The 26,516-nt window shown below is 34.3% G+C and overlaps 1 protein-coding gene across 2 annotated transcripts in view; it reads left to right on the top strand.

Annotated features, from left to right (window-relative positions):
- TBC1D15 (TBC1 domain family member 15) overlaps nt 1–26,316 on the top strand; it is a 64,975-nt gene extending 38,659 nt beyond the window's left edge. Inside the window, exons 6-18 of one of the 2 annotated variants that reach the window (XM_019651783.1) lie at nt 1,419–1,521; nt 2,492–2,542; nt 2,848–3,045; nt 4,102–4,230; nt 4,760–4,863; nt 5,283–5,377; nt 11,121–11,237; nt 16,870–16,970; nt 20,823–20,922; nt 21,307–21,404; nt 23,380–23,496; nt 23,989–24,075; nt 24,991–26,316. In XM_019651783.1, coding sequence (XP_019507328.1) covers nt 1,419–1,521; nt 2,492–2,542; nt 2,848–3,045; nt 4,102–4,230; nt 4,760–4,863; nt 5,283–5,377; nt 11,121–11,237; nt 16,870–16,970; nt 20,823–20,922; nt 21,307–21,404; nt 23,380–23,496; nt 23,989–24,075; nt 24,991–25,212 — 1,522 coding nt within the window. In that variant the 3' untranslated portion in view covers nt 25,213–26,316. The remainder of the gene's footprint in view (nt 1–1,418; nt 1,522–2,491; nt 2,543–2,847; nt 3,046–4,101; nt 4,231–4,759; nt 4,864–5,282; nt 5,378–11,120; nt 11,238–16,869; nt 16,971–20,822; nt 20,923–21,306; nt 21,405–23,379; nt 23,497–23,988; nt 24,076–24,990) is intronic. The other variant, XM_019651784.1, reaches the window with a different exon arrangement.
- The last annotated feature ends 200 nt before the right edge of the window (nt 26,317–26,516 follow it).

Raw genomic sequence — 26,516 nt, 5'->3', positions numbered from 1 at the left:
ATCTGTGGTTGCTTGTTGGTTTAGTGACTACAGTTTTACATCTGGAGCTGTACTAATGATCTGAGTCCGATAGTTGAAGGTTTCCTATTTGTTCCCCTTCTCAATGCATAGCCAGTATTTAGACTTTCATGACCAGTTTTTATTTGGATTTTAAAGGAATAGTTTGACTTTATTGTTAGAAACAAAATAACCACAGCACCAGCAGCACTATCCTAGGAAGAAATATGTTTCTATCTTAGTTACTTTTTCTGGTGCTACCTTTAAAAGTTGACCCATCATTAAAAAATATCTTATAAGAACCTATAGATCTTCATATTAAGTATGACTCCAAAATGTGTTCAGAAAAATGTTTAATGAAAATTGAACATTTTAAAAGTTATTTTTTTTTTCCTACTTCAAATGACTAAACCTCAGCTACTGTTTAAAAGCCAAGGAGCTTATTAAGCTACTATTGTCTCAAGATAGAGCGCTATTTCTGACTATGTAAGAATAAGATCCTGTTTTGGATTTCATATTCCCCTTAGCATTGATGTTGCATCCTGTTACGTTAGGATTGAGAAGAGATAACTGTTATTAAAGTTCTTATCTCAAACCTTATAATAAACTAGAAATAGCAGCAAAATAACACATTTAATTTTTATTTTAAACACAGAAAAGTTGTGAATTTATTACAGCTGACTTACTAAGTTATAAAAGTTGCTGAATAGAAAAAAGACTGGATAATTCATCTGATTACTTAAAATTAGACAGGTGTCTATTTGGAATGCATTTTATTTATTCTGTAGCTATTAAGAAATGTGGAGAAAAACTTGTTCCCAGAGGTTAATAAGCAAGAACTTAAAACATAATATTATCTGAACTGTACATTATAACCTTGTTAAATATGTTTGTTAATTATGGTTTGCATAATTAATGATTTTTAACAGATAATTAATCTGTTATATCTTGTATTTTTAACATCTTATATTGTAATACTGCCAAGCTATGGAATGAAGTTGGGAACCATTTCAAAATAGGGTATTTTCCTATGGTGTACATATTATATATGCTTATGAACCCTAAAATATGTTTTGACTTTATTTTTTATGATAATAAAGGAAGATATATTTGTAACGTTATTTTATAATTCTAAAGAATTTGGGTCCATTACAATTTAGTCCTCTTGGCTTTCTTTACCTAGAATAAAATACTTAAACCCTTTTATATTTCTTAATTTAATATTTCATGTTTCATGTAGTTTTGGAACTCAAGATAGTTACTAAGTACTTTAATATTATATTAATGGGAAGCAGTTATAGAACTGGGCATGTAAGTTTTTTGTTGCTGAAAAGTAATTGCATTAGTAGTTATTTAGTAGTTATAGTAGCTATTGATGCAGCGTGCTAGTATTTTTGACACATCCCTTCTTTTTATTACAGATCTCCACAGGATAAAAGAACACTTCTTGTGAATTGTCAGAATAAGAGTCTTTCACAGTCGTTTGAAAATCTTCTTGATGAACCAGCATATGGTTTAATACAAGTATGTTTCTTAAATCTATCTTGTATTATTAATCTGTTAGTCTGACTGCATTATTTTATTTACCTTCTACTTCTCACTTTCTCACATTATACAGAAGGAGGCAAATGTCTCACTGTGTGTAAACTTTATGGAACGAGTCTCTGTAATTTTATAGAAATAATATAATATGTTATATATTATTAAACTCAGAAGCTTCTTTGGTTCTTAGTTACTCTTAAGGCAATTTTCCCCTTTATCATCAGACTGAAATTGGACATCAGTAGATTTTTTATTATCATAGCTTTCATTGATTAGGTGAAAGGCCACTAGGTGAACCACTTTGAATTCATTAATGATAAACTTAGGCAGAAATCTGGTTTGAATTTTTATTTTCCATTTAAGTAGGTTCATTTCGGGTCATGATAATCTAATTCCCCTTAAAGTATTATATTTGAGTATATTTTTGCATTTGGCTAAAAATATGCACTTAACACAGGCAGAAGTAGTTATTTTTCTCTGATTTCTATGTAAAATAATGAAATGGTTGTTTATTCATTCATTTATTCATTCAACAAACATTTGAGTGCTTACTCTGTCTCAGATGCTCTCTTCTTGGCTCTGAAGATAAGATAGCGAAGGAGGGCAAGAGAGCTAACACTGATTAAAATAAAAAGTTGAGGGAACAGTTTTTCTTATTGTGAAAAAATCATCTTAAAGATTAACCTTTAAGAAGTAACTGTTGTGCTAACTGCGAATAATCAGGCAGTTTGGGGTTTAGAAGTGACCCTAGCAATGGAAAAAGCTTTTGCTGTTTTCCAGAACAGTACTGCCCAGAACCAATTACTTTTGTTGGCATGGTTTACTAGTCATATAACTAGATTAAAATGTAAGCCAATATTTAAATAACGCGAGCTTTTAAACTTGGCTACCAAATATTTTGTATTAGACTAGTGTGGTACTGCACACTTTAAGAACTATATTTTTTGTGAAGGCAGGACTGCTAGACAGAAGAAAGCTGTTGTGGGCCACTCACCAATGGAAAGTAAGCGCTGCATATGTTTCTGATGTATGCAGGTTGAATGAAGCCTGCAAATCGTCTGTTTATCTGCAGTTCAATCAGTAGCATTAAGTTGCCATTGAATATGCTGTTTTAACCAAATGAAAATATTGGCTTAGAAAATTTAAAATTTTCTTCCCAGAAAAAAAAAAAATTAAGCTAATCTTAGAACACTCTGTTTTAGTTCTGATTCCCCCCCTTTAAAAAACTTGGCCTTTTTGCCCGTCATTGAGGTATTGTTATTCTTTATTTGAATTAATAATGCTAATATTTTTCTTTCTATTACATAGAAAATTAAAAAGGATCCTTATACAGCCACTATGGTAGGATTTTCCAAAGTCACAAACTACATTTTTGATAGTTTGAGAGGCAGCGATTCCTCTGCACACCAACGACCTCCTTCCGAAATGGCAGATTTTCTTAGTGATGCCATTCCAGGCTTAAAGATAAATCAACAAGAAGAACCAGGATTCGAAGTCATCACAAAAGTGAGTGGAGATTTATATTAATATAGCTCCTGTATTTTAACAGGAGAAATGTTTTTATACATATATGAATATTATAGAACTAGAAACTCAGTTTTAGTTATATCTGCTTCTTTCTCATAATCCTTTCTTATGATTTTTTGCTAACTAATATATCTATCAACTAATGCCTGTCTTGCTTTGTTTTCTTCATCAATTACTAGTCCTTACACTTTCTGTTCATTAATGTTGGATCTCTTTTCTTTGATTACTTTCTGATCGTAGTGAACACAGGCTGTTTGTTTTATTGAGTGCTTAGCAGTGAGCGCATAGTGAGCCTTGCATGTTGCCCCTCGTTCTGTTCCTAACTTAATGTTTTCTCGGTAGACACCAGAGGCAGTTAGTCAGGAACTACTCTAGGGCTTTTATTCTCATGTGAATCTTTTAAGTAAAATGGATTTTGGTCTTAAATTACGGCAAATCTTCATATATGCTCAACAAGACTTTTGAATTTGCTACAGTTTTAGGCTGTACGTAGTTAGAACATTATAAATATCTAAATTGTGGTACTTAATTAAAGGGCTTATCTTGAAAATGGCGTTTTTAAATTACCAACATCTGTTAATTGGATAAAAACCTGTAGAAAATACCAAGTGCAGCTAATGGATCATGAATCAGTTCCAAGAGCTACACATTTTAGTTGGGAAGGAAAGCTAATTTTAGAAAATGATTAATGTTATAATACTCTCTTTTTTAATAATAGAGCATACCATTTAGCTTGAAGAGCCTCTTATAGAAGTTACACATTGAATGTTCTGTACTTAGGTAATTGAAACCCAGAATAACAAATGTTTTTCTCTCTTTGCATTTATAATCCAGTTGTTTGTGTGTTTAGTGGGAGGGAAAATGTATGGAATGCTTACTAGTCTATCTCATAAACTAAACATTGGAAAATAAGGGAAGATGTTAGAAGTGTTAGAACATTTCTGAGTAATAGTATTTTAGTTTAAATTTCTATATACCTTGATTTCATTTCACTGGTGAGAGGCGTATTCCTTATTGCACATTTTCTCAATTTAGATTGATTTGGGAGAACGGCCTGTTGTTCAAAGGAGAGAGCCAGTATCACTGGAAGAATGGACAAAGAACATTGATTCCGAAGGAAGAATTTTAAATGTAGATCATATGAAACAGATGATATTTAGAGGGGTAAATACTTTAATATGGATTGCATTTTCACTGTTGATGTTCAAGTTTTCTTTTTTGGGGAGAAATAGAGAGAGGCATACAGCCCTTTTTGATGAATGATGCCTTAAAATACCTGTAGGACAGAGTCAGGTGCTTGCGATGCCCCTGAGGGTTGGGTGGGGGGACACCATTAAGCCTAGGGGAAGATATTGTTTCTTACTTGAAGTTCTGTGGGTTATATGAAGGAGACGTGTATACCCCAGTGGTAGTGGCCTTATCCAGTAAGGATTGGGCTTAGAAAGACTAACAAGTTTCATTGTGTGATATTTAGTCTATCGTATACTCTGCATTGTGCAAGCTTTCTGGCAGCTGCTTATATCTTTGGAATCTAGAGGTCAGAAACAAGATAATATTTACTGAACTGAGCTATTTTTATGTGTAAGACTGTCTCTTAAATGTTAGTCTTTCTGTTTATTTAAATGCAAGTCTTATGAACTTAAAGTATTGCGCTCTTTTTTATGAATGTGTTTAATATGCTTGTTTTCTACAGGGACTTAGTCATGCATTGAGAAAGCAAGCATGGAAATTTCTTCTGGGTTATTTTCCTTGGGACAGTACCAAGGAGGAAAGAACTCAGTTACAAAAACAAAAAACGTAAGTAATGGTCTTGCGTGTGTGAACAAGTTTCTGCAGTAAACTCGTTGGAAAATACAACTATGTCATATTAAAAAAAAAGTCCTATAGACTTGTATTTATAATTATCCAGAAACTTTAGTGGTTAAAATATTTAATTACTGGAATAATTCTAGGTATGATATTAAGGATTAATGTAAATGTTTCTTTAAAATCATACCTAAATTATTCTAGTAGTTTAAACAAAGTTTATGACATGTATAATGTTATTTTATTTTTTCTTTGTTTTCATAACTTAAAACGTTTCATTACCATATTTATAAACTTAAATCTCACTAGCATAAATGGTTTGATACATTGCTTATAGAAAAGCTCAGTTAAAAAATTTTAAAATAGAGTCTTCAAATAAGCTGTTTTTGGTGTAAAATTGTTTCTTGTAGTGATGAATACTTCAGGATGAAACTACAGTGGAAATCTGTCAGCGAGGAACAAGAGAAGAGAAATTCGAGGTTAAGAGATTATAGAAGTCTTATTGGTAATTGTTTCTTAATTTTGGAAATGCACGAGAGGGGTTTATACTGAAATCTTGATAAAATTTAAGAAGTGAAGATATATGCTATAGAGTTAGGTTCAAAGGAGAAATCCGAATTGGAGAGTACATTAGAATGTGTGTTTAATATTCTTGGTTGTTCTTCTTCTGATAGGTTTATGAATTCAGTCAGTATATTTATAAGTACTCATATACAAGTATTTCATTTTTAATTGCAAAATGTGAATTAATAAAAAGCATTTAACTTTATTTGCTGTAGAATTAATTTCATTAAAAAATTGTCTTCCTTATTATTAAAAAGTTTGTGTTGATTACAGAAAAATTAGGAACTGTAGATGAGCAAAAGAAAATAAAAATTAGTTTTGTTTCTGTCATTCAGAGATAACTATGGTTAATAGGCTTTGGTTTATATCCTTCCAGACCTTTTCTAAATATGCAAATTTTCATTTTTTAATTAAATGACTCCAATAGATGGTAAATTTTTGTCAGTATTTGAGAATTGAATAACTATTCATGTGGGAATAACTTATTCCTTAAAAAAGAGATGCTTGATAGAATTTTACATTAAGAGAATTAGACTTATTTCCAGATAGTGAGTACTGGGTTGTCTGGCGCTTAGGATAAAGGCAAGGTTAGTATAAGTTATTGAGGGAATTCATAGTTATTGTACATGTCTTACCCGACAAGTTTCAGTTCATAATCTACATCTTAGAAGAAAACGGAAGCATTGAGAGCACAATGACTTGCCCAAGGTCACATGCTTATTAAGGGCAGTACCCAGTTTTAATATTCTTAACTGTCTTGTTAACAAGCCTCTCTATAATTTTAAGATAGCTTTGGATAGTGGTAGAACATATTTTCTTAATTCTTATATTGCATTTGGATTTGTTCATCTGCAGCTTCATGAATGAAGGTAGAGGGATGTTTTTAGCACCACGGGCATCACCACTATCCGATGGAAGAAAAATAATCCCTAAATTATAGTTAGAAAGCCCAATATAGCAGATTGATTTGGTAGTTTTTATAGACACAAAGACAAATGCTGAGATCATTTTGGCAATAGTACTTTTGATTGGAAAATAACTTAAATTTTCTGAAAAATATGATAGACTGTCCTTCCTCTAGCTAAGGCAGAAGGGGATATTGAGGTGATGGGCTTATTTCAAGTTTCCAACTAAAGGCCTTGCTAATTTCAGTTTCAGTAGGGAGAATGATTATGGATTGTTTTTTCCTGCTTGGACATAAAATATTTGAAATGGAGGGATCTTGGAGATTATCAATCCAGTATTTTAAATCTTCTTTCCATATGCTTTATCTTCTTCTCTTTTTATCAAGCAACAACAGTAATGATGGCTCTGATCATCTCAGTGTTTTTTTGTGTCCTATTCTCACTTTTTGTCTCCTTTTTCCAGGAGATTAGAGTAAAAATTTAGATGTTTTAAATCTCCATAATATACTTTCAATTGAGACATACGTTAGTCCCATTTTCTCGTTTTTAGGAAATAATAAAATTGAAGCTCAGAAAAGGTTAGTAAATTCTTTATCATTTATCTAGTTAGCTCCATACCGTAGACTCATAATCAGGTCTAGTTCTAAATTAAGTGGCCTTTCAACTATACCATGCTTTGAACCAGTAGAAGTGTATATAAGTTGGTTTCAAAGCATTCTTTTTCTACTTTTTCCCAAAAGTATTTTTTTAGGAAGGATTACCAAAAGGCTTTTGTTTCTTGGTATAAATTTACTTTATTAAAAAAACAAACAATTAAGCTGTAGGCCTTGTGGATTGTGCCAAGAAGTTGGATTTTAAGTATGAAAAGAAACTGTTGGAGCATTTTGAATATAACCATCTTGTTTATATTTTAAAATCATTTTTTCTGCTGTGTGGAAAATGGATTGAATCAAGGTTAAGATTAGGAACAGGGAGACCAATTAGTAGAAATGACTCCAAGTAAGTGATAGTGATAGTGAAGACGTAGAGAAATATAGATGGATTCAAGATATATTTTGGTGATAAAATTGATAAGACTTTTTGATGAAATGTGGGGTATGGAGAGGAAAGAGAAATCAAGGATGGTACTACATTTCCTGACTTGAGAAATTGGGCAATTGGTGTTGCCACTTACTGAGATGAGAATGGGGTATGGTGAAATTGAATTGGTTGTTAGATACATGTGTACCTTAAGGTGAGACCACAGATGTAATGTAAGGTGGCTAGTTGGATAATTGAGTAGTCTGGGTGAGAGATACAAGTTGGGGTATTATCAGTATACATATCCATGGGAATAGATGTTGTCACCTAGGGAAAAGAGAGGCAGATAAGAAGGCTCGGGAATCCCAGTCTTGAGAGCAGTGGTTCCTAACTTTGGCTGCACATTAGAATCACCAGGGATCTTTCTGAAAATCACATTGATTGGACATTCCCACATTTATTCAATATTTACTTCATTCCTATTGTGTAGCAGGCTCTCCTCTAGGCATTGGGTATTTGTCAGTGAATAAAACAGAAAATTCTTGCCCTCAAGGAGCTTCTGTTCCTGTGGAGAAGAACAGACAGTAACAATAACACATGTGGTATGTTAGTGATAATGCTCAACAGAAAAATGAGGCAGGGAAGATGGTTAGGAATGTGATGTTGCAGTTTTCACTTGGGCGACCAGAGAAGGCTTTCATTGAGAAGGTGATATTTGAGTAGAAACTTGAGAAAGGGGATGGGTGAGCTATGCAGATATTTAGGTGAAGGGCTTTCCATGCAGAAAGGAACATGTGTTAGACTTGTTAGACTTCAGGGTCTCTGCATGTCTGAGGTACAGCAGAGAGGTGAGTGTGGCTGGAGTGATTTGGATGGAGTATAGAAACTGATGAGGTCAGAGAAGAAGTGGTGGAGGAACAGGTACAGATCCCATGGAACCTTGTAGTTCATTATGAAGACTTTAGCTTTTACTCTGAGAGAGCTGGAAAGCCACGGGAAGATTTTGAGCAGAAGAGTGACATGATCAGACTTTTAACAAATCATTCTGGCTGCTGTATGGAGAATAGTTGGGGTGAGGAGGGGAGGGCAAGAGTGGAAGTAGAAAGACTATTTGAGGCTATTGCTGCTATAACTCAGATGAGAGATAATGGTTGATTGAGCTAGGGGGCTAGCAGTTGAGTGAGGGAGATTTGAATAGAGACTTGCAGAAGCGTAGGGTGTGTGCCATGCAACTCTCTGGGCGAAGGGCATCTGGGCAGAAGGAACAGCATGGTCCAGACTTGTTTCGGCCTCAGGACCTCCACACGTTTGAAGAAGAGCAAGGAGCCAAGTGTGGCTAGAGTGGAGTGAGTCGGGGTGGTGGGTGGAGTGATGGGTGGGAGATACCAATATTGGTTTCTACATGTATTTGGAAGGTTTAACAGACATATTAGTGTCAGACAAGAGAAGCAAAGACCCCAGAATGACTGGCTGCAAGGTTTTTAAGATGATCAACTGGAGGAGTGCAGTTGTCATTTGTCATTAAGATGGGGAAACTAAGAGAAGCAAGTTTGGAAGGGAATATTTGGAACTTAGTTTTGGACGTGTTAAGTTTGAGAATGCCTGTTGGATGTCCTTAAATTGACATGGAGTAGGAGATGGAAATCTAAGGTTGGAATGCAGGGGAGGAAGGGGCTGGAGAAAATATATACTCGTACAGCTCCTTCAGGAAGCTTTGCTCTTGAACAAATGGAGAGAAAATGGGGCAGCAGTTAGAGGGAAAAGCTAGGTAAAAAAGGTTTTCATTATGATGAGAGAAACAACAGTATGGTTGAATGCTGGGTGGGAATGGTTCGGTAGAGAGGAAAAACTCATTAAACTAGAGAGAGAAAAAGAGGGAGGGAGAGAGAGAGAAAGAAAGAAAAAGGGGGGGCTGGGGGAGACAGGGAGAGGGAGAGACAAGAATTACTGGAGCAGTGTCTTTGGGTAGCCAATAAAGGATGGATTTTCATGCGTAATGAGGAGAGGTTTGTCTTCAGCCATAATCATGGCAGCACATTTATAGTGATAGAGAAGAGAGACTGTATGGATACAAATGCAGTTATGTGGTTAAAATAGTGGGGATCTGTGGCGTTCTCTTTGGATAACTTCTGTTTTCTCAGAAAAAGGAAGCAAGATCCTCACCTGAGCGCTAGGATGTGGGAGAAGATAGCATGTTGGAGACTTGAGTGAGGAGAAGATGTAAAATCGTTACGTGAATAGGGAGAGGGAATGGATGAGAGAAATGGAGCATGACTGCCAGGCAGCATTAAGGGACTACTTGAGGCCAGTGGTGCTGAACGTAAAAGGGGATCAGTCGGCACGGTTGTGTGTTTCTTCAGTCTTTTTAAGCTACACAGGTTAGATGGAGAGTTGACTTGCATGGGGCTTTTTTAACTTAAGTACTCATTTTCTTTCCAGAAAGTGTTTCTAGAAATACTTCCCTTATAAAATATTATTTTTGATTCCTTTTTAGTTTTTGCCTGGCAGAAATATACAAGGGGGAAAATATACGAATAGTTCATGAGAGTACAATTAACTTTTACCATGTTTAAAACACCTATTAAGTCAGATATTCCATTGTCGCAGTATGACTATGTAAATTGTGCTTGAGTTAATAAAAATCTTACTGTGCACCTCTTTATCAACTATGATATGAGGCTGAAACATTTTGACATTTCTAAATGAAAATTTACATTTATAGCATGATTTCTTTGATATTGTTTTTCCTTATTTGTTTGAAAAATGTATCCACAATTCTATAGATATGTGCTTCCTTTTATTAAATCTAATCTAGTGTATTTTAACAGAAAGCTAGAATAATGTTGTAAAAATTTTTTTTTAATGTTCTTATAGAACCTAAACTCATGTCATCTTCTATTGTTAGAGCCTACTGTGTTGTAAAATACCTCCCATCTCGTCACAAATATTGAGAATGTTTTCAAATTACTCAGTTTGAGGGCAGGGGGCGGAGGTCAAGTCATAACTTTTGAACAGAATTGATTATAGACTAAATTAATCATTTTGACTATTTAAAAATTTCTTCTGAATTTACCGAGAGATTTAAGTTAGAGGAATACCTTTTAAGTTGTGATATCTTTCACAACAAGATCCTTTAATAGGTATCAATAGGTATCAGTGTTTGTGAATTGAATTGCCAGTATAACTTGGGATACTCGAGTGGTAATGTGTCCAGGTGTTTTTAATGTCATGAAATCATTTCCAGCAAAATGTGGATTTTCATTTTTTTTTCAGTTAAATTGCTTGTAGTAATATGTAAATTGAATAATGTATATATGAGAATAAAGAATTAATTTGTCCTGAAGATGATTATGGAACATGACAAAGAAGTTGATAATACTTCTCATAATGAATGAAACAAATATAAATGAAACAAATCTCTTTGATTACGCTTGATTGCATAGCAGCTTTTTTCATTACTGTTTTCAAATAATACTGCCTATCACAAGCTTTCATGACTGGCACTTTTATTGCTAACTAATGTGAATTATTAGTGTTGATTTTAATTAATTGGAAGTATTTCCTACTATTCAATTAAAAGATTTCTATGTATTGCATATCTGAAATGGAATTTGATGAATTATTTTCATTAAGTAAAAGCGTGGCAAGAGAGTAAAATTAATAGCAAAAAAAATAATCCTGTACTTATAAGATACGAGCTTTATAAAAAAAATCTGCTTTTTGAAAGGTTTTCAAATATGTGATGATTTTCCTCCTCAGAAAAAGATGTTAACAGAACAGATCGAACAAACAAGTTTTATGAAGGCCAAGATAACCCAGGGTTGATTTTGCTTCATGACATTTTGATGACCTACTGTATGTATGATTTTGATTTAGGTAAGTTTTCCTCTAATAATTCTAATTTGAAAAGATTTACATATATTTATTTTAGAATTTAAATTTATTAACCTGTTAGACATACGTATGTGATAGCTCTGTGGCCTAGTTTTTACAGGGGTTGTTCTACAGGGGACTGGAAACTTACAAGGCTGTGGTGCCCAAATTGTGCATCGAGGAGCTCTGTGTTGCCATAGCAAACTCATGGGGGCAACGTGGGATATTTTAAATTTTTGAGGAAAATATAATGACATCTGTAGGCCACTGTTCTAACTACTAGCTGCAGTAGTTCAAGGTTTCAACATTAGATCACCACCTTCCTTCTGATGAAGTTATATCTTTGCAAAGCAGTGTTTTTGGCCTTGCTGTGATAAGCAAGTACAGGTGAAAATAGATGTACACAAATGAGGATGGTGGTATCCGGTTGGATTTCCAGATTTGAGAAATAGTGTAGTGCCCAATGGGTGCTAAGTTCATAGGACATAAATATTTAAGCTGTTTGGATCTAACTACTTAATAAATGGAAATGTTAGTTAATACTTTGAGCCTAGGAGTGCCTTGGAAAAAAATTACTGAGACATTAAGGATTCTGTAAAGTGAGAAAATTTGGGAACCTTTGTTTCGTAGGCTTTGTCCCTTGTGAAGAAAAAGACTGATAATTGTAGCCAAGCAGTGCAGATAACTATGTAGGGCATGTAGAACTTTATTCTCTTTTCTTGGTAAATCCAGTTCCTGCCAAGGATGGATTGAAAGACTGGGGCTGGAGGTGGGAGTGGGGCATTGCATGGGGAAGAGATGGTAAGGGCTGGAAAACCCAAGGAGCCAGTATTTTAAGGGGCAAGAGAACTTGAGCTGTTTCTATAAAGGACCAACAGATTCCCTAACCAGCAATCTTGAAATGAATATAAGTAGCGGGAAGTTTGTGAGTTACCTACCATGTGAGTGACTCCCAAGTAGAAGATAGTGGAAATACATGTTTTCCAGATATTTTAATACAGCTTGAGACATCTTTTTGGAGCAAGTAATTGGATATTTGGCATATTAAACCCAAATGAACCTTGAATTAACAGGTACATTTTCTTCACTGTTTGTATCTATGTGAATTCCTCTTGGCTTCTTATACATAAGTTAGGGAAAGATGTAAACTCGGTTTTGGGTCTTGAGGCGTTAGCCTCTTTGGTGACAGTAAGTTGGAAATCACAGATTTCTCTTTAAAATGTAAAATGTAGCTAGTCTTGTCTATCACACCTGTAATGAGTCTCAAATTGGATCATTGAAAATACATTGGAAGAGTGCATTTCAGGTTATAGAGTGCTGTCATACTTGATTTAGATTTAGATTTTGATTCTAATAGCAGTCTTTTGAAGAAGTGGGGAAATAATGCTCACTTTATGAATAAGGTTAGATTAATTCAGACAGTGACTCAAGGTTGCACAATTAGTAAGTATTGGACGGGGGGTGGAGGGAGAGCCGAGTTTTTCAGACTGGCATTCCTACCACTGTACATTCAGCACCCCATCCTTTGCCGTTTTGGTTTCTGTTAACACTGTAGGGAATAGGACCGTCATCCTAGGGAGCAAGTGGCACTGCTCTGCACTCTCAGATGATAATTTGAGATAGGAATTCATGCATTTTCTCAGGACTTCTTGAAAGCCAGGTTCTTTTCAGGGCATAGACCCAGACCAGCTAACTGGATAAATTGCTATCTTCATTTGTATTAACCCCACATCCTTTCTAATCAAATACTTAAGTTATTTGTGAGAAGCTAAGGTAGTTTTCATAGAGCAGCAGACCAAATTGCTTGACTTTTACTCATTGTAAAGGAACTTGGGCTGTAAATTTACTCGTATAGGTGATTCTATTATATTTAGTTGTTTGACTTCTTAGCCCATAGGTGAGATGGGTAAAGGTATATTTGTATTGAGTACAATCTCTTTAATAGTGAGGAAGGAGACAAAAATTACCAAAAGCAGACAAGAACTCAAGAAGGAGCAATTTTTAGTTAGTTCAGTGACCCCACATCTGGGATGTTTCTATGGGAGGAATCTTTTTTACAGTGTATGTTCATAATAATGACCCTGAATAACCAATAAAAAGTTAAATTATACTCAAAATACTGTATGTAAGAAGGCAGGGAATGTCCAACTTAAGAAAATGATTTCCAGCTCCTATGATTTTTAAAAATTTGGTCCTCTAAGGGCTAAGGTTTAGCTAACCTGGAAAACTGACCTACATGTAGATGAAAGTTTACTTTTCAATGTGAGAAAGTGTACACTTAGATGATAAGGAGTTCATTGCTCACACCTTTCCAATGAAACAAACTTGCTATGAAAATCATTTTCGGGAACTGCTTCAGCACTGCAGTCGTGCTGATGAAGCTGTGCAGCAGTCGGCACTAGTGCAGAATCTGAGTGTCACTGGATGCTGCTTTAAATAGCCTCAGTCTTTCTTTAATTAAAAGGAATCTGTACACTAATTCTACCCCCGCAACTCATGACATACCCCAGCGAACACCATGTATAAAATAAAATAGATTAAAAGCAACTGGAATACAAAGACTAATTGGACTACTTGCTTTAGCTAAGACTTGCAGAAGAAATATGGTAGTGATGCCATATGAAAGCTGAAGACTTAAAGGATTAAATTAGCTTCTGAGAAATTTTTATGCATTATAACTTTATAATAAAGCACTTTTTTCCCAGAGGAAAGGTGCTTTGTAAATCTTTTGAATAGCACACTTTGAAATATTTCTATTATAGACCACATACAGTCAGTCAGACTCAGTAAAATAGTACTCTTTTGCACTTTGTTGAATTCAGATCAAATTTCTTTCATGCTTTAATTAGTTTAGCCTTTGTATTTGTCATTGCTTTCACTGCGTCAGTGCCGTGTAGGGAAGTTGATGATAGCAATTTAGTCTTCCTTCCAATCTACTTACTCTTTTCTTCAAAGTGCTGTATTAAGGTATTCCAGAGAAACAGAACCATTAAGATTGTATGTATTTATATATATTTTTATATATGTATATTTATATTTACTGGAGGTGCCAAAAAAATTTATACAAGTGGACACTTTGGCCAACATTGCTCAAGCAGTAGTTTGCCGTAATTAGAAGTGTCTGGACGCTGATGGTAACCACTTTGAGCACCTCTTGTAATTGCAGAAGTGAAACGTGACTTATATTCATCTTTTGTTATTGGTATATATTGAGTATTACAATTTTAATACTTTTTTCCTTTCTTAAAATGTGTATACATTTTTTTGGCACCGTGTGTGTGTGTGTGTGTGTGTGTGTGTGTGTGTGTGATACAATATAATATATAATATAAATATACAACCAGGGAGAGAGAGAGAAGGAAACGAAAACGGAAGTCCCGCCATCTGCTGTCTGCAAGCTGGAGACCTGGGGAAGCTGGTGGCGTAGTGTGAACTAGCAGGAGAGCCGGGGTGGAGATGCCAGTTTAAGTTTGAAGGGCTGAGAACCAGAACCACTGAAAGCAGGATAAGATCAGTGACCCAGCTCAAGCAGCCAGGCAGAGAGCAAATGCAGCCTTCCTCCATCTTTTCATTCTGTTCAGGCCCTCAAGGGATGTCATCATGCCACCCACATTGGGAAAGGCCATCTGCTTTAGTCACTTCACCGATTCAAGTGCTAATCTCTTACAGAAACACCTTCATAGTCATTCCCAGAAATAATGTTTAACCAGACATCTGGGCATCCTATGGCCCATTCAAGTTAACAGATAAAATTAACCACTGCAAGTGTGCATTATTTTAAAAAGCATCTGCAATAAATAGGTAGAAATGCTTACATTTTGATATCTTGTCATGTGCCATTTTTTCCTGGCCCCTTTCACCAAATGTCTTGGTAACTCCATTGTCTGACACTGTACTAATGGGATGACTGCTATGGGAACCCAAGTGTTCTGTGCTAATGTTACAAGTAGAGCCATACTTTTACATAGAGCATGCTGTAGACACAGTGAGCTGATAAAGACTAGGCATAGCAGTAGGTGATAGGGCAGAGGCTCAGTGCGGATAGAGCTAAATATTCATTTGTAAGGAAATCCTGAGGTGACCTGAGTGCCTCTCTCTTACACATTTAATCTGAGTTTTTTTCAAGAGACTTTGGCCTAAATACTTCCTGGGCAATTTTTAAAGTTTTCTTCCAAATTAGGAAGAGCAAAGCAGAAATATCCTCTTCCCTTTTAAAATATACTCTTTAAATGGCTTTAGTGCACATAGATTTCGATGAATGATACAGATGTACGCGTAAGCTTTGGGTCTGCAAATGAAAGGCTGTATTTTCCAGACTTCCCAAGCTACCATTGGAAAAAAAATCTCTGTGTAACTTTAACAAATGTACAAAAGTTTACCGAAGTCGAATGATAAATATGTATGTGAGAAGGCTTAGTATGAGCTCTCGCCCCTTTGCTGGTTCAAGTACCTGTCTGTGTCTTGTCTGAAATCTAATTGTAAAACAGTTAAAAACATTGAGGATTTTATAGGTTGGAACTGAAAAAATAGGCTTGACATGTTCAGGTGAAAAGTATAACCAAGACTTCCGGTTTGTTTTTAAATGAGGGCAAATTCTTTAACTTTCCAATTTTTCTTTTAAACAGGGCTATAATTAATGTCATGATTGAGAAATTATAACAGCATCAAGAGAAAGGTGGTTACAGTGTTAGTTGTAGGCACAAAATATTGTTTGGGTAAAACCCAGCTGCTAGCATTGGTTGGATATAGAGTAACAAGAAAAGAAAGAAGACCATAGATGTGACTGTTTAAAAAGAGGTACAGAGTTTTGTTGTGACTCCATTACCAGTGATCTGGTTCTAAAGCTGTTGGATCCATTTTAATGCTGCTTTTACCTGGCTTGTTCATGGTAGTTTGGCCTTTGACCACTTTGGCCTGGCAGCTTTTTCCCCCTTGATTTTTATAAAACTCTGTTCCCTTGATTTTTTTTTTTCCCTTTACCTCTTTCACTATTCTCAAATCTCCCTTGAGTATGTTCTCTTACATTTGGTGTCCCTCTGGGTTTTCTTTTTTTTAAAGATTTTTTTATTGGGGAATTGGGGAAGGGGAACAGACAAGTTGCTGTCCTTTTGTTCTTCAGTCTAGTTGTGGAGGACGTCGCTGGCGACTCACGGCAGCCCAGCTCCAGGTTGAGCTGTTGTTCAGCATCTTTGCTGTAGAGGGCAGTGTCACTGGTCCTCATGTGGGATCCAAACCAGGGCCCTGCTGCTCAGAGCTGGTGTCCCAAGCCAGCTCTTAACCAACGTGCCACTCGGCTGGCCCCTGGGTTTTCTCTTCATCTCTCTTCTTTCTCATAATGCTTTTGCACATTATTTTTTAATAATATCACCCACTCTTGATAGTGATATCTACACTGAGACACATACTAACACCTGCTATATGTCCGCTTGACATCTCAGTCTGAAACAGCTCAACTTTTTTATCTGATTGCTAGACTTCCTCTTGTTTCTTTTCTCTTTTTTTGGTGAACATCAACATATACCAGTTTCTGAAACAAAGAAATGATAGTTTTAATAGAAATGGTGGTGATATGCACAGAAGGATACATAGAGCTTAGGTTTTCAGAGACATGATAATTTTTTTCTATTTTTTTTAGGATATGTGCAAGGAATGAGTGACTTACTTTCCCCTCTTTTGTATGTGATGGAAAATGAGGTGGATGCCTTTTGGTGCTTTGCCTCCTTCATGGACCAAATGGTAAGAACAGGGGTTCCTTCCTTTAATCAAACTCATTTTGAAAACTTTAGTTGTATAATCTTACTGATGTTTATATTTAGCCCATTATGATGGAACTTAAAAAATTGCTCCATTGTTGTTTCTTTTTTAAATAGCCTTTCAAGAGGCTTGGAAATATTGGCATTGTTTTTAATGTAAAAAGTAGATAGTTAAGTGCCTGTAGTACAGGAATAATCAGGTTGTCGTATCGGTAAATGCTTATGTTCTGAAGAAGAGCCATGAGTCATAGAATATGGATGAAATAGATGCATTTCAATTCTTGTGAAATAGTTCAGCTTTCATATCATCTGGTTCAGAGATAAAACTTAGTCATGCCAAGTAATATCCCTACCTTTTGTGAACATTTTGGATTTTGTCATTATAGTAACTGATTTTTCTCCAGTCGTGTTTGAACTGTTTGTAACCCTGACACTTTCTTAGTAATTCACTGTTATTTTCTCAGAAGCGTGTGTCATTAGAGTTGAACTATGTCTATATATACATATAAAGAACACTTTATTATCACTGGTATATCTTGGTGACAGAGTTCTAGGACAATAGTGCAGAGAAAATGTTAACGGGAAATAAAATACAACAGCTTTCTCAAGTAATCTATTAGAAAGAAAAAAAAGCAGAGGGTCTAAAAGTAGATAAAGGCATATGCAACCCAAAGACTAGACTACAGAGGTCATTGTGTGCCATTTCAAAATAAAACTTAATATATTTGATGGTGGGCCATGACGTCAAATATTGAATAGCCTGCTTGCAAGGGGACAAAGATTTTGAATATGTGATCACTTAAAATGTTTTCCTGTAATATAACTTAGAGTTTCTGGGATACAAATGTGAAATTTGGAAGTGGTACCCTTCTCTTTTATGATTACTTCTATTCTTCCCCTCTTGCTTGCCAATTTTTCTTTTTCTTTCAATTTTTCCCACTTTTGTCTATTTCCTCAAATCTTATCCAGGGTTCCATCTCATCCTCACTTCTCCTGCTCCTTTTCCACATATTTGATAACATTTGATAGTTTTAAAATATCTTTTACTATTGATAAATATTTAAATTTTGTAGTCCTTTACCATAAACTAATGTTTTTGGATTATTTGGAAAGATTATTAGTTGCAGTAATCTAGTAATATCATAGTTTGTTCTTCCTTACCTTTTTGATTGATTGATTTTACCTGCCTTCTTAGTTCCAATTACTCCAAAGTGCTCTAGAAACCTGAGGCATTTGTTATAAAGGTCTGTACAACTGATACTAATTGTATAAAAACTTTTGTCTGCCTTCCTTGTGTTTTTGTTGTTTATCCCCTTTTCACTAGAGCTAGTATGTTACTTGATAAAAGAGGTCATGTCTTTGCTTAACTAGTTCTCTGGTATGCTTCCAGAATTTTCCTAATGCCTGACATGAGGTTTCTGTTCAACAGATTTTTGTAGAATAAACACATGAATATTTCCCCAGTGCTTAGCTTAGACCTCTACTTGTAGTAGATACTCCATAAGAATCAACATGAACGTAACTATGTTTAGTGTTTTTACAGTAATAGTTTTCATAAAACTGAGCCAATATTGGCATGTTCAGATATGGCTTATGATGCCAAATACATATACACATGTGCATTTATTTAGGTCTCAAATATAAAGATTACTTTCTGAACATCTGTAATATACACTTGATGGTCTATTTGTCATTTTTGTATATGAAGGCTCAAGTTCTCCTGTCTCTTTCACAGTGAGTGTTCTCTGTGTTTGCCTTTCCATTGAGGATGGTCTGGGGATTTTTCTAGTCTTTATTCTAAAAAGATCTCTTAATATATTGTCTACTAACATCCATTTTTCCCATAATATTTAAGGAAAAGGGCAATATGTTGCAATCAAAATAATCTGCACGATTATTTTCACGGTATTGTTGTTTTTGGTGTCCTTAAATTGGTGCTGCTGTTTGACTCCTTTTTGTTTTATAGCTTTATTTCATGTAAGATTTTACTTCTTATGTGATGGCTGAGCCTAATGTCCATAGATTTGCTTCTGTTGATACTTACTTACATCTACTGGAGGTCTAGGCGTAGACTTTTGTCTATTACGGAAATATTTGCAAAATGACCTAATGCACCTTCTTAATATCTACCATTCATTTTGCCATATAGTTTAGTCCCCCCTTCCTTCTCCTCACTTCCCACCCCATATACTACATATGCATGTATATATGTATATATATGTGTGTATGTACATATGTGTGTGTATAAATATAAACACATATGCATATATGCATGCACACACATGTATATGTATGCACATGCATTTATTTACAGATACAGCTGAAGCCTTTTGTATATCCACTGTTGATCTTATTTCTCTTTCCTTCTAGTTTTCCAAAGCTGGCTTCTGTTATTTTGGGGAGTGCTCCTTTTCATAGCTGAGTGGGTAGCAGTGACTATGTCATGTTGGTGCTCCCAAACCAACTAGTGTTTGGCTGTGTCATAACAAAAATTTTGTTGTTAATCAGAGAGGTAATTCTGCCTTTCTGTACAGGTCCACGTGGTAAATGTGAAGAAATTATATACCAAAGGCTTATGTTAGTCTATTAAACTAATTCTTTAAGTCATTAATGAGAAACCAGTTTATTAAGAATCAGTAGACTTTAAACTTTTTTGTTGGTGTTTTTACCAAGAATGAATGGTTTCTAATCTGATAGCTACTCCTAATAAAGCACTATTATTATCTCTAAAACTTAAAAAGAAGTGCGAGGGAAGGGATATTGTTCTTAGGCTTTTCACAAGGGTTAGGGCAGTAGGTCACCGTAGAGGGGTTGGTGCCCATGTTAAAGGATCAGAATTATCTTAGCAGCCTTTCGTTTATTTTGGTGCCCCCTCCTTCTGACTGAAGTTTTGGTTGGGAATCTACTCAACCTTGAAGATTTTTGAAAGTATGTAAACCACATAGCAGCTCTTAGAATTTGTGATCTCAGGACCCCTTCACACTCTTAAATATCATTGAGGACCCAAGAGCATTTGTTTATGTGGGTTATTATACCCATTGATGTTTATCATATGAAAAAATAATACTGAGAAATTTATAAATATTTATTTAAAAACAACAGTAAACCTATTATATACCTTAACATATATAATATTTTAAAATGAAAAGTTAGTTTTCCAAAACAAAATAATGAGAAGAGGGATTGTTTTACATTTCCATTTTCTTGAATGTCTAGTTTAGAGGAAAACAGCGGGATTTTCATAACTGCTCCTGTATTCAGTCTATTGCAATATCACACATTATATAGCCTTTACTCTTCTGAGAATTTAAAATGCAGAATGCATATAATCTTTTAGTATTGTCATGAAAATGGTTTTGACTTCAGATTTCCTTAATGTCATCTAATCTAGGAAATAATTAGTTAACTCTTTAAAATGAGATACATGTTAAAGCTAAAATTAATTTTATTTCATGTGATAATTTGAAGAAATACTTAACAATGGAAGTGATTTGATAAAAGTTTATTTTCCAAATATGTGTTTCTTTCACCAAATCTTTCGAGGTAAGAAATTAATATATCAATCAGTCTACAGCTGCTGTCTCTGCATTCTTCTCTATCTAAATCAAATGAAGAAAGGGAAAAAAATAATCCTTAGTTTGAGACCACGGATTCTCTTTCCTTCCTTTTTAATGTTGCTTTAGCTTTTTAATTTGATGTGATTTTTAATATATAACCATTGTGGTATAAGTCCAACATTTGTCCTTATATTCATGGTTTAGTTATCAGTGGTTATGTATTATAAAATATTTATTAAATATTACTTACGTGGTAACATGTATTTCCTTTTATAAAGCATCACAATTTTGAAGAACAAATGCAAGGCATGAAGACCCAGCTAATTCAACTAAGTACCTTACTTCGATTGTTGGATAGTGGATTTTGTAGTTACTTAGGTAAGTTTAGTGAATCAAAACTCTACCCAGCAAATTATAGGGTATACCCTGAAAGAAACAATGTAAATAACTCTTTTTAAAGACGTATATACTCTACTGCTGTTGCCTGGGGTCCCTCCAGGGAATAAAAGTGTGAGACCAAACTGTTTTTGTATAATTATGTCTTAAAATAGCTTATTCATAAAATGAATTATGTGTTATTTGGTGGTTTTCTTTGAAAGAAGTTAGCGTGAAAATTTGAATGGTTTCCTTGAATTAGTAGAAGATAATTAAATTTATAGGACTTTTAATAGCCTAGGATGCATAGAAAAATTTGAGTTTGAAATAGGTAACTGTATTCTGAAATAAGAGTAAGCCACATATATTTTTTTTCCTTCTGTATAGAATCTCAGGACTCTGGATATCTTTATTTTTGCTTCAGATGGCTTTTAATCAGATTTAAAAGGGAATTCAGTTTTCTAGATATTCTTCGATTATGGGAGGTAAGTTCTTAAATTATACAAATGTAATATTTATTATGGAAAGCAGCAATTTATTTCTTTAGAGAATAAATGGAGTATAATAGCCTAACTGAAATTTCTAAAGTATGTTTCAAAATTCTGGTAGTTTGCTGTCTCTCCTTAAAAATTATTGATCTTGAAGTGAGTATATGATCTTTGGAGCTTTTTTCTGTAAGTCATAATCCTTATGAGACTTGGGACTAGGATGTTTCCCAGAACCCGTTTTCCAGACCATTTGGGCCTGTGTTCTTTCCTAGAGAGACTTGACTGTAAGGCTCTTCCAAAGTCTGGTATACATTTGTATAGACTTCAAGGGCGTTTTGACAGGGCAGTCAGTTCAGATGGTATTTTATTTGTAGTCTGAGGTATTGGGAGGGAGCTGACATGTATTTTGCTTTTTAAAAGAAATTTAGGTTAGAGCAAAATACTAAGAATATATCACAAACATCCCACCTTCCATATTGAACATGTAAATATTCTGCCGTGTTTATTTCTAGTTCTCTTTTTTTCCTAAGAAAATAAAGATATAGCTCACATCTTCTGTAATCACCACCTCTAGTCCCATTTCCCTCTCCTCGACTCTACAGGCTATTCCTAATCATGCTTTTGGTGCATCTCCTCTTATTCCATTTTGCACCCAGGGCAACTCTTGATGGAAAACAGAAAATCATTATTTTCTTTTCAAATATTTGTTAATATTAAGAGATTGATATGCTTTTAAAATAGAATATTGATAGAATAACTGATGGCTACCTTATCTTTATAAAAACAAGGGATAATCCATTTGGATAATAAATAGACCTACATACTATGGAACCTCAGTGCCCTCTGAGGCTTCTACTGGTGGAAATTGTTTCCTGCACTTTTGGTGACTATGCTCCGTTACAGAAGCTGATGCGCTGACTGAAGGATCATTGTTCTGGAGAGGATCACTTCTTCTGTTTGAAATTAGAAGTGCAACTCACATATTCTTGACCTGAAACCATATTTTAAAGTTTATCGATTCTGTTAAATTAGTATCTCAACTTTTTTAAAGGATGAGTTGAGAACATTATTATCACACAGCTAGAATAACTCCCCAATCTTTGTTTACCAAATACATTGGAACTTTAAATGAAATCTTTGAGGTTAATTGCATTTTAATTAAACTTTTAAAAATTGGATTTAGTCTGAAAATTATTCAACTTGATTTACTGCTGGTGAAAGAAGTAAACCATTTCAGGTGTGCTTTAATAGTGTTTACGCAGTCTTTTTATCTTTCCATATAAGATATTATTAGGTACATTAACCAGGGGAAATTAAGACCTTAAATTTGAGGGCATTACTTATATTTAAGAAGAAGTGCAGCTATTGATCAAATGTTTTATTTATGTATTTGGTATAAATTTTGGATAGTTGATTCAGTTTTTGTCACAATCAGATATACTCTGAGTTATATAATAGGATGTCTAGAGTATAGCGTTATCTCTGGCTGTTTTTTATTTCATGCATTGTGTAACTGAATCTTTTTTTAATTTCCAGGATTTAGCTTTTTTTTTTTTTTTTCTCCGTCAGAGACTGAGGATGATTTAAAAGTGAGAAACTAAAAGTCAGAATAATATGAAAATGCCACTAACCCCTACAACCTTGAACTTATTAACCTTATGGCGGTGGCTCCTTAATTAATGCCATTAACCATATTGGTTAGTCTCAGTGGTTTGCTTATTGTAGTTACCCAAAGAACCGCATTTGGATTTGATCACATTCGCATCATGTTCAGCTTGATGTTAGTTACTGTGTAGGTAAAGGTAAGACCTGCCTTCTCCACCGCTCATTTCCTAACTAGAAAAACAGCGGACTTCCCCATCTAGGCAACTTCCGCTTTGCCTAGAAGGCATTTAAGGTTCAGCGTTGTATCTATGAGGAAAATATTTTAGAATTGATATAGTTTACTAAATAATTGTTCTATGTTTTATAGGTAATGTGGACTGAACTACCATGTAAAAATTTCCATCTTCTTCTCTGTTGTGCTATTCTGGAATCAGAAAAGCAGCAAATAATGGAAAAGCATTATGGTTTCAATGAAATACTTAAGGTAGTTATTCCTTCAACTTAGATCTCAGTATTTGGGCTCTTTCCTCTTATTTGGTGGTACTGATACACAAAAGATTTCCTTGGAGCTTCGTTGAATCTCTTGAGTAACTTAAATTATATGAACAGTTCTAGGACTGACTCTCTGAGACAGATAGTTCAACAAATACATACTGGCCAGTTATTTTTACTTGGCTAATTAAGACGAAAAGGGAATTCAACAAATGCTCTTTTATGTAGTTTAGTTTTCTAAGAAAAAAAATTATATTTTGCTTATAACTTTGAGATGGTAGACTTGAGATAACTGCTGGATTTAATGTTTCATAAGCTTTTTAGCTATTATTTAGCTTTAAAACTTCAAGTAATCTAAGGAAAGATATGTTGAATTTTCTGTTTGTGGTGTGTGAATCTTGTTATTTTAAGGATTTAATCTGCAGTGAAATAGAACTGGTAATAAATTATTGGTTTTGATTAACATTTTATTGATTCATTTTAGCATATCAATGAATTGTCCATGAAAATTGATGTTGAAGATGTACTGTGCAAGGCAGAAGCCATTTCTCTACAGATGGTAAAATGCAAGGTATGCAGTGTTTTAAATCACTGGTTTATATGTGTTTGGTGGGTTGAGGTCAAGAAAAGATTTTTCTTCTTAGAAGTAAAATAAATGGCAGTTTTAGCAAGTTGAAGGCAGACACAAATCATTGGCTAGCATTTTGGTCACCATTATAGATTTAGAGCATATAATTGAAAACAGTTGATTAATTATGCTAGATGGGAAACATAATAAGGCAAAATGGCAAAAGTAACAAAAATGTTTCTGCAACAACCAAAGTGGCTGTAGGATTTAACTAAGCGTTGGTATGTTACCCAGTCGAATTAGTGAATATAGAAATGACTAAGTCTGTGTTGTTACATTTCTATCAGCCATACTCTTAATTTATCTGAAAACAGGCAGATTTGATGTATTATCTGAATTCACACCAAATCATTATACTTTTGATGTATTTTGGCTTTTGCATTTTTATGAGAATTCCTATTTGGTCTTTGTGTCAGTATTTCATTTTTTCACAGTTCCAAATACTCATTTTGGTTTAGTTCTTTATTTATTTGGTAGCTATTCTGTTAAAGAAAAATGTCAGTGAGATACTTCTTACCTTTAAGGAAATTTTGTGTATTAACAGGAAAGTATGGTATAAGCAAGATATAAAAACAAGGAAAATGAAATAAATGCTAAATATTAGTAAACTATATGTTTGTGGGAGTGATGAGGTGGAAGGTGACTAATTCGGAATAGGAGAGTAGGGAATCATTTACGAAAAACGTGGTTACGATTTCCTTTGGAGTGGAGAAGGAAGGTTTGAGGGTACATGACAATAACACTGTTAGGATAAATGTTCAGATTCTGGAGTCAAAGTAGCCTTAATTAGAAGTGTTATTTGTGATTACTTTTCCTCTATACTGAGTGATGGTTTTATGTTTGATTTTTCATACTCAGGAATTGCCACAAGCAGTTTGCGAGATCCTGGGGCTTCCGGACAGTGAAGTTGCAACACCAGATTCAGACCCTGATGAAGATGAAAATGGTGGCGTGACCAGCTGTCCTCCATCAGCATTTCAGAGTAACTCCCTGCCTGCACTTGCTGCCAGTGAAGCCAGAGATGACAGCCCAACACAAATACCAGCGTCCCCAAACGTTAGCAGATCAACACCTGCATGATCATTTTTCTCGCTTAATTTTTGAAGAGACACTTTGTTGCAACTTTTTTTCAAGTACTTGAAAGGTGGAAATTTAAAATCTTGGTATTGATCATGCTTTAAGGTTTATGGAAAGAAAGTGTACTGATATTCTTGCATTAAAGCTTTACAAAGATTTACACTAATTATTTTTGTAGTTACTTCTACCAAATAGCCTTTCTTTTTCAATAACATTCCTTAGTATTTTTATAGCCAAGTACATTTTATTTTCTTGCTGATGAACTGGAATTGGGTAAATATTAAAAGTGAATGAGTTGGAAATTATGCACTTTGAAAACATTCACTTTGTTTACTCTAAGTTTAGTGGGTTTTGGATTCGAGTAAATTAAATGTAGAGCCTTTCTATAGCATTTGAAGCTGAGAAGTAGATTGCTACCCAGTGATGAAATAAAAGAATTTGTTTTTCTCTGTTGTTTACAACAATACTCAGCTTAAATATTTATGGTGGTTGAATGTGATTTGAATTGGACATTTTCATCAATGCAATTTAATGTGTAGATCAAGAGCTCTTTCAACCATAATAAGTGGATTGGCAGTATATTTTTTACATTGAGCTTTTCCTCACTTGTATATAAAAACTATATAAGTACTTATTTATGAGTATAAGAAAGGATAGGCATATTTTCTTTAACTGAATAAACTTGACTATTGATTTATATAACCTGATTTGAACAAAATTAATACATAGCTTCAATATGAGATCTTTTTCAAAACTATTTTCTTAACCATTTATTTCATGAGACTACATTCAACCCTGTACCTGGTGTAATTTTAAAATTAATTGCTTATAACCTCACTTTACTAATAATGTTTATTATCTTTCCTAATGTATTAACTAATCAGGTCTTTAAATTTTTATAAACTCTTTGCAAAAGGCTTATGTCGAAAATTTCAATATACTATCATGAGTCTCAAAATAATACTTTTTTGTATATGAACGAAGCTGTTGTTTTTACCATGCAGTGTTGCATGATTTTAAGTTATGTGGAATTAACATAACTGAATCCGTTTTAATTGTAATTTGCTAACTCCTGTACATATCATTAAAATAAATTTGAAGTTGAAATAGTGTTTTCAGTTAAATTACACCTAGAAATAGTCTGCTAGTTCCTCATTAGAAAAAAAAATCCAAGATGGACCTTGTACATCTTATATTTTTATGTAATTGAAATAGTCATTTGAATGAGTTGTGGGAATGAGAAAGAAACATGACCCCTTGTATAACAGAAAAATTTTTCACCAGCATGAAATTGAGTATAGTGTTGC

The sequence above is a fragment of the Hipposideros armiger genome, unplaced genomic scaffold, assembly GCF_001890085.2.
Source record: "Hipposideros armiger isolate ML-2016 unplaced genomic scaffold, ASM189008v1 scaffold_166, whole genome shotgun sequence".
NCBI classification, from domain to species: domain Eukaryota; kingdom Metazoa; phylum Chordata; class Mammalia; order Chiroptera; family Hipposideridae; genus Hipposideros; species Hipposideros armiger.
This window is presented reverse-complemented; position numbering and strand designations above follow the sequence as displayed.